Source organism: Rhodamnia argentea, chromosome 5 (genome assembly GCF_020921035.1).
Source record: "Rhodamnia argentea isolate NSW1041297 chromosome 5, ASM2092103v1, whole genome shotgun sequence".
Taxonomy (NCBI): Eukaryota; Viridiplantae; Streptophyta; class Magnoliopsida; order Myrtales; family Myrtaceae; genus Rhodamnia; species Rhodamnia argentea.
In genome coordinates, this window is record NC_063154.1 from 26,307,316 (window position 1) to 26,319,354 (window position 12,039).

Consider the following 12,039-nt stretch of genomic DNA (forward strand, 5'->3'; position numbering starts at 1 on the left):
ATTATGTTTGATCAATATCCAAATTGCCTCACCTAGTCCTAATCAATTTTACTATCAACGTACACCAGCGCTCTGAAATAATAAAAAAAATACATAAATTCTCCTCTGGAATCAAAAAGGGAATCTCAGTTTTGGAAAAAGGCCAAGCAGGTGGCGATCAATAATGCATGGATTGTGTTAATCAAGTAACCATAGCCTAGAGCTTAATGAAGACACTGCTTTTCAACAAACTATCGACCATCATGTCGGCTTTTTCTCTTTGACATAACTAACCTACATTTTAAAAGAAATGAAAAAAAGGACAAATTCAAATGCAGACGAATGACATAGTGATATTGACGACGGCTTCCGATGATAGCAATACGATGTTTGAAAATGGGTTTATTTTCTTTCATTGCTGGTCGAAGGAAACTTCCTCGAAACAAGCTGAGAACAACATACTCTTTGGAAATGGGTTTATTTTCTTTTATTGCTAGCCATCATTATATATAGAAGGGAAGAAAGTACATGTATATTATATCATAATAGGAATCCCTACTTTCCCTCTTTTCTTTCTTTTTTTTTTATTTTCCGGGCCAGTGACTAGTGACCCAAGGAAACAAAAGAATCGGGTACACTTTTCATATAACCTCCTCTTATAGACAAAAAAAAAAAAAATGGAATGGAGTTGGTTTATATTTTTTTTATTTTTTGCACAAACCAATTTCAATGCTTGAAAAATATTTTTGCTGTGTAAGACTGTTTGATCTCACTCGTGTGAAAACAATGGTGACAGCTGGACAGCCGGTGCGCATTGTAAAGCTGCCTCTATTAAAGCCAAGTGCTCCTCTTCCTGCTCGTTGCAACTCTCCATGATCTCTTCCTCGCTCTCCATTTCCATCTCAATCTCTACTACTCCCATTGCTAGAAGCTCTCTCTTTTCACCTCATTTTTCGTGGTTGTGGATTCATCCCATCGAATCTTTCCTGTTCAGTCACTTCGTTTCGTTTCCGAGTTCCATCACTTCCGCCTCTCTCAGCATATACCATTTCCTAACTTCCTTTTCTCCTTCAAGAAACCCAAAAAAGCAGAAGTCGACAAGCTGGGAAAATGTGGCAGATTCTTTGCGGTGCTGCGTCTGTACTTTTAAAAGGGGTAGATTACGTGGCAGGTCCAGTCAGTCGTCGCTGCGGTTACGTGTGTTTCACTGACCGCAAGGTTCGCAAACTGGACGATGAACTTAAGGGGCTGGACAACGCGAGGAAAAGGGTGCGGCATGATGTCAAGGCAGCTCAAAACAACATGAAACCGATCGAATCTGACGTCGAGAGATGGTTGAAAGATGAGCAGATCGTCGCCAACATAGCGCGCAGTGTGCTGGATTACAATGGAAGAGCTCAGAAAAGTTGCTTCTATGGGTGGCTTCCCAACCCGAAGGCACGTTATTGTCTCAGCAAAGAAGCGAGCAAGATGGTCAAGGAGATCCAGAAACTCATTGCGCAGAAGAATACATGGGAGAAGGTCTACCACGAGAATGATCCTCCGGCGCTCGTCCACAGCGCCCTAGAGAGTCCTCTGCCGGGCCTCGTTGGCGGTGCTGCCGACCTGAACTCATCAGCCACTGATGGGGGCGACAATATCACCGATTCGCGAGCTTCCATATTTAAGGGCATAATGGAAGCTCTGGGTGATGACAAGCTGAAAGTGATTGGGGTCTACGGGCCCGGTGGCGTGGGGAAAACTACGCTGTTGAAGGAAGTCGAGCAGAAACTCAAGAAAGGGAGACAGTTCGACATGATCATCAAAGCGGAAGTCTCCCAAACTCCAGACTTAGATAATATTCGAGACCAGATCGCTGACTACTTGAATCTCAATCTGAGGCAGAAGCAAAGCACACAGGGAAGAAGAGATCTTTTGTTGAGTAGATTGAAGGAGGACTCGAATAAGAAGGTTCTCATAATATTAGACAACGTGCTGGTGGGACAAACTTGATTTGACGGAGATCGGAATTCCTTTGGGTGAGGAGAGCAAGGGATGGAAGTTGTTGCTTACATCGAGATATAACGATGTGTTGTCGCAAAAGATGCGTGCCGATCGAACATTTCATCTTAAAGGTCTAGAGGACGAAGAAGCTGTCAGGCTCTTTGAAAAGACGGTTGGCGACTGGCTCCAAGACGAAGAGGAATTGAAAACAATAGCGGCTCAAGTGGCGAAGAAGCTCGCAGGTTTGCCTCTTCTTATTACATTGGTCGCAACGGCCTTCAAAAATAGCGATGTGGGCGCATGGAGAAGCATGTCCGAAATCATAGATGCGAAAAAAATGGAAACCATAGTGCAACTCGGTTACGACCATCTGAAGGGGGATGAAACCAAGTCCTTATTCTTGCTCTGCGGTCTTATTGGCGGGACCATTCAAGTCGAAACTCTGCTGGTACTAGGCATGGGTTTGGGCTTGTTTGAGGAATACAAAAGGACGATGCAAGGTGCAAGGGATAGATTGGATACTATGCTCAGCGAACTCCGTTCCGCTTGTTTGTTGCTAGACGGTGGTGACAACAAGGAAAATGTGACCATACATGATCTTTACAGCGAGGTAGTTGTCTCAACTCCATTTAGAGATCAAAATTCCTTAATTATTCATGACGATTGTGGCACATGGCCAAAGGAAAAGCTTGATGAATGTCGGGCATGCCTAGTTAATGATGGCAATGATAGGCTTGTTGAGCTAATGCCGCGTCGGTTCCCCCACGCGAAGATACTCATGTTGTCGGGAAAAAACGATATGGGAGATTGCAGCAAAAAGTATTTCAAAGACATGAAGGAGCTCCGAGCCCTATGTCTTTGCTCCAGGTCTATCACCAGTTTACCTTCCCCGACAGAAAACCTCGGAAACCTCCAGTCGTTAATCATAAATTGTCATTTGAAGGATGTGGCAATTCTTGGCAACCTTACAGCATTGCAGATTCTTAGCTTCGCAGGGGATACAATTTCTAGGCTACCTAAAAAAATTGGGGAATTGACGAATTTGAGATCGCTAAATATAGGCCACACCAATAGGCTTATAATCGAGCCTGGGGTCCTAGAAGGCTTAATCAACTTGGAAGAGTTACATATGAAAGGAAGATATCATCAATGGATGAAGGAGGATGATATATCGTCGTCACTGTCTTGGTGCTAGGCTTGCCGAGTTGAAGGGCTTGACAAAGCTAACCTCTTTGGAAATAACCATAAGTCGTCGCCCCCACCTCTTGGAGGATGATGACCAGCCAGTTTGGAATCTGATCAGATTTTCTATCGATATAGGAAATGTTGGAGGGAGGGATTTCAAAGGTTTAAATAGCATGAAGCTCGATTTGGATGAGTGCGGTAATGTTCTTTCAAGAGAATGGATTCAGGTAATTCTGCAGAAAACCCAATACTTGTGTTTGTCCTGGTTGAGTGAGTTCAAGGAGAGCGCTCACGAATTGTGCACGCGAGGATTTCGAGAACTGAAGCATCTCGACATTGAAGACAGCTCCTCAATCAAGTACATTGCCAATTCATCCTGTGACCTCCATCTCACTGCTTTTACGAAGTTAGAGTCTTTGTTCCTGAAAAATCTTATTAATTTGGAGAAGATATGCCATGGCGCTACCGCACCAGCGTGCTTCAGCAAATTGAAAGCTGTGAGTATCAAAAAGTGCCACCGATTGAAATACCTGTGGCGTCTTTCAGATATCCAAAGGCTAGCACAGTTGGAAGAGATTGAAGTATGGGGATGCAAATCCATGCGAGCCCTTATCAGAGATGATACAGGAGAAGGTATAGCTGATGTTGATCACATAGCTGAGTTGCCTAATGTCCGCCGTCTGAGATTGGGTTGGTTACCAAAAATGACGAGCTTTTGCACCGACACTGAAACCCCATCAGAGGGTACTCCAATTCAGGTAACTTTCTCATTAGTACCCTCTGTCAATCTGTCTTATTAGGATTAGATGATATTGGTGTTCACCGAACATTAATGCATGTGCTATGAACATTGATAATTTGTACACTTTCATTCACAAATTAAAAACCCTCTATATGAAACACAGTCCACACATTTTGAGTCACTCTCAGCTATAGCTACACGGAAGCTTATTTCTACGACTGATATTATTGAATTTTTTTTTATATTTCTTTCAACTTTAATAATCTCACTAATTACTTGATTTCTACTGCGACAAATTTATTACTCAGTTAACATTTTTAATGCGAAGAAAAAACCATGCAATTTGCAATTAAAGATAGTTTTACTTGCAACAAAGGCACCGTAATGAGTTCCATTGTGGCGCTTTTTTAGATTTCATTTCCTCGCTTGGAATCCCTGGAGATGAAAGACTTTCAGTCTGCCCCGAGTATTTTGAAATCAGATTGGATATTGATGCTAGCAAATTTGAAGTCATTGGATATTTCGAGGTGTGAATCAGCAGAAGTAGTTTTCGACCTAGGGGAGCTACAAGTCGCTCAAGATGTCAAGATTTTCTCGCGGCTGACGAAAATGAGCTTATCGAGGTTATGGAACCTGCAGCGCATATGGAAACACAATGTACAATTACACGAAATATCGAGATTTCAAAACCTGCAGGAACTGTTTGTCAGCCGTACAGGGCTGCCATTTCTCTTTCCTATGTCTGTGGCCAAATGTCTTAGACAAATTAGAGACATTCAACTGAAGGAATGCTATCATATGCGGGCAGTAATTGTGGATGAAGAAGGAAGAGACGAAGGGACCGATGATATTATAGAGTTCCCGCTATTGAAGCGACTAAGTATAATTTATTGTCCCATAGAGAAATTCTTTTCATGTACTCATGGAAAGAAAGAGTCAGTGACCCCTACTTCAGATTCACAAGGTGCTTTTTCCGATTCCTTCTTCGATCGAAAGGTACAAACCCCTTCTTTTGAGACTATACCCATAATAGCCCAGGCATGCGCTTTTGCAGGATAAGTAATAATATCTCTTTGAAGATTTTTAATTGGTTTTACCAGATAAAACGCATTCTTGATTTTATAACTCCATTTGTCAGAGTAAGGCCGCTGGGGAAAATTCATTCTTTCACTACATTGGATAGATTGTTAGGATTAAGCCAAATTATCAAATTTTTCATACCTATGGTGTGATGCATAACTCTTATGAGCAGGTTAGTTTACCATGCTTGGAGGAGTTAAAGCTTGAATCGGCAGGACCTTTTAAAAAGATATGGCACGGTGAACTTCCTAGAAGTTCTTTCTTCAAATTGGCTACCCTCACCCTCGAAGGCTGCTCCAATGTACTTAACGTCTTCCCTTCGACAATCATAGGGAGGTTGCACAACCTAGAAAAAGTCAGCGTTCTAGAGTGTCCCTCCCTGGAATCATTGTTTGATTGTGGATCTCTTGACTCAAATGTGGAACAAAAAAATGTATCGATTCCCAAATTGGAAGAGGTACGGGTTAAAAGAGCAGGAAGGCTGAGGCACATGGTGAAGAGCGACTCCCTAACGGTTTTGGGTTTTCCTAGTCTAAATAGAGTCTTTGTTTCAAATTGCTCCAACCTAAGATATCTCTTCCCCAATTCTACGGCCACAACTTTAGCAAAACTCGAAAAGATATACATTGATTGTTGCGAACAGATGGAAGAAGTGGTTCTCAAGGAAGACGGAGGTCGATCAAAGGCAACAGTGATCAGTTTCCCTTCCTTAATAAGACTCTGTATTAGGAAGTGCCACAACTTTGGAGCACTCATCCCAAGTCCTACAAGTGCCAAGGGGCCGTTAAGCGAGATGGACAAAGAGGACGATGGATCGCCCCAACCGTTGTTCAATGAGATGGTTTGCTTTATCCTTACTATGATCATATGTACCTTTGCATTATCATGTCTTAGCACGAACAATTTAACAATATGTCCTACTATCCTCATTCCTCACTTTATCCTCACGCAGGTTAGATTTCCCAATTTAACAGAACTGGAGATTACAAGCGCCCGGTGCAAAGAGCTATGGAACAACCAAATTCTCGCTGGTTCCTTTTGCAAATTGGAATCCCTCAAATTGGAGGGCTGTCAAAATCTTCTACGTATTGCCCCATCCTATATGTGGAAGAGGTTGCAGCGCTGTCTCGAGATCCTAGACGTGAGATCATGTCCTTTGATCGAGATCATATATGAAATCGATGGAATGGTTATAGAGAGCGGTAAATTGAGGAGCCTCTATTTGTCAACTCTGGAAAACTTGAGGCACATTTGGCGGTACGATGTTATTCCCAATGTCCCATTTCCAAACTTGAGATCCATAAATGTTCGGAGTTGCCCACTAGAAATACTCTTCCCAGCCTTCACGGCGGAATTTCTCAGGCAAATCGAAATGCTGGAGGTGCGGCATTGTGAAAATATTGTACAAATTGCTGGCCGTGGAGACTGTGAAGAAGCAACCGAAACGACAATCACCTTCTCCGGGTTGACTAAGCTTTGCCTTCGCAATCTGCCTAAATTCAGGAGGTGCTTACCTGAGAAATACTCGGCGGAATTCCCACCCAGTGCAGAATTGTGTGTACGAAGCTGTGGAACAGAGCCGGACCAAGGCGAAGTTAGCGATTAAGACGACCAATTGGAGATGGAATTGCGACGTCAAGGTCTTTTGCAATAAAAATGACGCGTCCCGTGCCATGAGACTATTTTTCTGTCAGCTCTTGTACACTTCTCACATAGGTTGCGACCGTCTCCTTCCATATTCAATGCTTTGGTTTGTCGCTTTGACTATACTGACGGGGAGACCAGTCATTGGTGAATTCTAATCAAGTGCATTATTGCGATGATATCGAATGACTCAATAAGACAAAAGAATCACTTTCACGTGATATCAGAAAATATATGCGCTACTACATTAAGCATGGTTGAAGGAAACCACGGAAGTTTTTCATATTTCAAATAGCATTGTGTCCGCTTAACTTCGTGAAGAATCAAAATTTTTGTCACGCTCATTGTCCACACATGCATGCCCATCTCACAAGGGAAAGAACTTGCTTCTTCTCGTTGGGCCGGATCGCAGGTGGATTTGCTTCCTGTTGTGTACGAGGGTCGAGAGATATTACCCTTTTTTTCCAATTAAAGTTTCTTGCTAGAAATCCTTACTTGGTTGTTCTAGTATCACAGACAATCCTTATAGTAATGCATATAGCTCTAGACTTTGGGTTTGCTAACTTTTCCATTAGTAAATTCATATCGACGATTAGAAGGATTCCAAGTGGGTGTCAATCGGGGACGTCGCTGTTTTGAACATTGGTTCAATTTTTCCTCTTTATTGGCAGAAGTCAAATTTCCATAATCAAAATGCTGGATCTGACCGAATCAATGACATTTTCCGTTTGGTAAATTAGACTAAAAGTAATGTCAAGAAAGTTTCCTCCGACATTTCGACAAGCGACCTTGAGATGGTGATGATGATGATGTGTATATATATTTCGTTAATTATCTTTTCGTTAATAGTCGTTTTTTACCACATATTTTCTTAGATTTCATTGATTCGACTTTTCATCTTTTAAGGTTTGTTTGATAACAAATGATGGCGCCCAAATCATGCAATGATCTTCTTTTCTCTTGTTCAGCACCTTTTGTATCGCAGACACTCCTTGCACTGACAACCCGTGCTCGCTTTTGCTTTTGAACAATTTCCCTCCTCTTTCCTTTTTCTTCCTTTGTTCAACTCTCATACTCAAACACCTGTGTTTCCAAGATGAATCAGCTTCATCATCTTTGCATGTAACATATCTCAAAACACAAATCACTCATTCACAGTGGATGACAGACATCATTAACAATCCAACTATATTAAAGCTAATCGATCAACATCAACATGTAACCCCGTACCACAGAGAGACTTAATGGAACGGACTAAAACAGAGGCTGATATACATATACCTGGAAAATGGGCAACTTACCAATGGAGGTCTCATACAAGCATCATGCTAACTCAACTTGAAGATTTTATGAGACAATAAAGCAGACATGTCTCGGTTTAGACGCATGAGACTCCCACATGCACTAATACGAAAGAACATTTCTCAAATTCGTGGACTGACTTCACTCAAGAAAATCAACAAACACATGGTGACCGGTTCAAACGGAGGATATAGATGCAATGTCCAAGGACCTATTCGGATCCAGAATTTCATAGTCAAATCAGAGTATGTTTAGGTTACTATTCGATGCTTAATCAGAATTGACTTTCACACAAACTTCAATCACAGCCCCCGAACCTAAGCTCACCAAAACAGAGCAAAGAAGAAGCGAGCGAGCTTGAAGCACTTCAAGCTTTGCAGCCAAGAACCAGAGCAAAAAGCAGGGTTTGCAACGTGGCTTGGGAAGGGTAAACGGCAATAGCAAAGACCGCTATCAGTGGCTTGAAATCGGTGAAGGAGATCCGCAAATGAGAGAAATCAGTGGAAGGATTTTGTATGAGCTCTTGGCAACTCAAAAAATACTCCCCTTCTGTGACCGAGCTCCCATGTTTCTGTTGCTTGGAGATGAAGGAGTCCTCTGAAATCCGATTCCAAAAAAGAATACGTGCATGTTCTTTTTTCTAATATTGAATCCTCTTCATCTTACAATCATCTAACTTAGGAATCCGTGTATGTTCTTTTTTCTAACATGGCACACCTTTTGTTTCTTTTTTCTCCTTATGAATACGAGTATGTTCTTTTCAGCTAATCTTATGTCATTATCTCCTATCACATGAGATATTTAACTAGAATCAAATTATTCGTTTGGTGCTTGAATTTTGTTTTATACTAATAGACACATGTATTGTCGCAAATAGCATCCTCTACAATTGTGTTGGTGATCAACAAACATTTTGTCGATGGATTTTGCACTTAAATGTTAGCATTTTTTTGCTTAGAGCAACTTTTGAGGCCACTCCCATCAATCGATAGATAAAGTCTTACCCGATATATGTGAACGTGGCAATATGCATGCATTGATGAAAGTACATAACCGAGCCCAGGCTTCGCAGGGCCATGCAAAAAGTATAGTTAAGGTAAGAGTTGCCAAGCTTGTGATGAAAGATAACATGATTTTGATAGAAGATTAGAGCAAGCCAATAAAAGATTAACGAGATCCTCAATTACACGTACTAGGATTTTCTCAAATGTGAGAATTGAACGCATTGTCGGCCTTCATTTCAGTTTGCAAAAATGGCGGTCTCTTCAATCTTAGCTTCTTTCCGCGACAGTGATCGGATGGGCAAAGACAGCATTTTCTAAACAACAACCTACTGAATTATTCATGATATTTTCGATTGGGGTAAAGTTTTTGACAACTACACAATCCACGGAAATCAATCACAGAAAAGAGTTTTCTCACCCTCGCAAATCTCTTGGATGATGGCTCTTGATGCTCTCAGTGTTCTCACAAACTTTCATACATATTAAGCACATTCACTATGTGCAGAAGACCAAACTCCGCACGAAATATTTATATGCTAAAAACTATGAGCCCTTAACTAACGATAACATTGACTTCATCTTCAATAAGGAAAAGAACTCTCGTGGGAAATAGCTTTCCCTTTTTGCATTACCTACAGTCCCGTTGTCAATCCCAACTTTTCAAAAATGTGCCCGGGTTGCTAAGTCATAATTAACACATCACAACGTCATGGACTAGTGCACTTGTAGAGACTTATCTCAAGCATTTTGGGCTCGAGCTTTACCAACCAAATCTATGGCAAACTTGGTAGATATTTCAATGCATAATCATAGATCATATTTACTCTCCGGCATAGTTCCTCTTTGAGGGTAGGCATTACTCTTAGGGAATGAATTTGACTGATCTCGATTGTTTGTCTTATTCACGATAACATGACAGACGTTATTTCTGGATTTCTCCTATGCTCTTCAGCATGCTGTCGAGGAGCTTTAGCATTATCGTCGTGGATTTGGCTTAGCAAAGCATGAGCCGTGGATGACTCCGCACGTTGTATTTCTTCCATGGGCTCATCTCCAACGCCGTCTGTGTTGTTACGGCCTCTCGTTCGCGGCATAGCACTCTCTCGAACTAACATCTTGTGGTCCCATTAGGCGTGCCAAAAAAGACTATTGCGTATTAAAAATCCTTCGACTAGGTCAAAACGGGTTCTCGGGTTTTGGCCTAGGTGAGGTTGAGGCCCAAAAGGATTATCCACGCGGGAATCTTTTATCGAGCTTGATCCGTTCGTTTTCCAATAAAGAGTTATGGGTCAGCTTTGGACGGAGAGTGTCAAATGCGAAAAATACTTACGTTGACGCGAGAGGTGTCACGCCCCGACTCTCGAGCTCGCGGGGATACCACCTTGGGCGGGGATGTCACGCCCCGACTCTCGAGCTCGCGACATCCCTACCTTACTCGCCTCGGGTCATGAATGATAGCATCCCGGGTAAGCCATCGACCTACGAAATTACGGTGCATGCGGAACGTGCAATTCTCCCGGACAAATAAAAAGGCGGGATAGCATAGCGGGAAATATATACTAAGGAAAATAGTCAAAAGTAACATCCCCAGTTACAAGACAGTAGATGAGTCTTAATCCTCTTGAGCTACAGAAATAAATACAACCCCATACTTCGGGGCGACTCACTAAGACCTCAAATGTTACCAGGTCAATAAAGTTAACTTTTCATCTACTCCAAAAGACTACCCTCATAACTTGGCCTCGGTACCCGCAAAGCTCCATCACTTGGGACACGAAAGTGGTTCCCACAACGGGGTGAGATATAAATCTCGGTGAATCAAGCCTAAGTTCGGTTAGGACACCGATTCGCCTATAACCTCCTAAACACGAGGATTATAAAAATCACGATATAGACATATATCCAGCCATCATATCACATGGCAATAATCACCCACATGCATACTTACCAGCCTTCAGCCACACATAATGCAATACTTGACTCCACTCAATAGCCACATCGGACAACCAAACGAACACGCATCACACTCACAAGTATGCACTGGACACCACACAAGTCCAATTATTAACGATGATCGCGCTCTTGGCGCCACAGTGATGAGGATCCACGCGAGCGGCGTGATCGACTCTCACAACTAATGCGATCCCGCATTCTTCCGGCGCAGACCGGGCTACGTTCCTTTTCCCTCTCGGCAACGGCTACTACAAGCGGTGTATCCGGTGCACCACCGCACGGCACGGCAAGTAGGCATCCCTATACTGGGGCTTCGGTCCATCACAAGTCGCGACCGGCATCCGATAATCCCTTAAAACCGTACGTACCATACGGGGCATGAATTATCGTGCTTCTGGCAAGTCGTGTGGTTCCATAAAAATGGTACGGTGTGTACTATGTGTACAAGACGAACTTGCCAGGAAAACCCATCATCGTTCCGTCATATGACCAAACAGCACACCCGACACATCAATCAATTTATTCTCTTTGATTTAGGCCGGATGCTCACACAAACGTGCTCAAAGACTCGGCCCCAAGGCTATTTTCATGCTAAAATATGTCTTTGATCTTGCACACGGTCATATGCATATGCAGACTACCAAATCGACTTTGCAACGACACACGGGACAATTAACTCCCAAGCAAACGCCAATTCACTCAATGAGCGATCAAGGTACTCAAATCAATATTTCAACGAGGCGATCCACCCAAACAAAGTCATCAATTCAACACGAATAAACCAATTCGATTAGGCCACATAAAGGCTCAATTTCGTACCAGAGTCATTAATTAACCAATTTGATTTATAGTCGCCAATCGATCGCTCGTCCTTAACCTATCGCTCGCTCGCGATCAAATCACAACAAACAGTCAAATTCATTTAACAACAATTAGCCACAGACAATTCTAATTTAATCGATTATGGTCATTTACCCTAAACCGGGTTTCTAACTAATCCGACCATAATCAAATCTACTTAAATTCCTACCGACTAGCTAACTACTTCTAGGCGCAATTAGCGCCCTAACCAAGGATTAGGGTCAACTCACAATTTAATAAGCTCGGGCAGTCTCAAATCAAGAGGCGGCGACACGAACTCGGCCCGGCCCGCGACGATTATCGGCG

General features: G+C 42.5%; 1 protein-coding gene and 1 pseudogene across 1 annotated transcript in view; both read left to right on the forward strand.

Annotated features, from left to right (window-relative positions):
* The first annotated feature begins 1,089 nt into the window (after positions 1-1,089).
* LOC115728552 lies at positions 1,090-5,676 on the forward strand (annotated as a pseudogene).
* Positions 5,677-5,696: 20 nt separating this feature from the next.
* LOC125315159 overlaps positions 5,697-12,039 on the forward strand; it is a 67,515-nt gene continuing 61,172 nt past the window's right edge. The window contains exon 1 of the mRNA XM_048279363.1: positions 5,697-5,810. Coding sequence (XP_048135320.1) covers positions 5,763-5,810 — 48 coding nt within the window. The 5' untranslated portion in view covers positions 5,697-5,762. The remainder of the gene's footprint in view (positions 5,811-12,039) is intronic.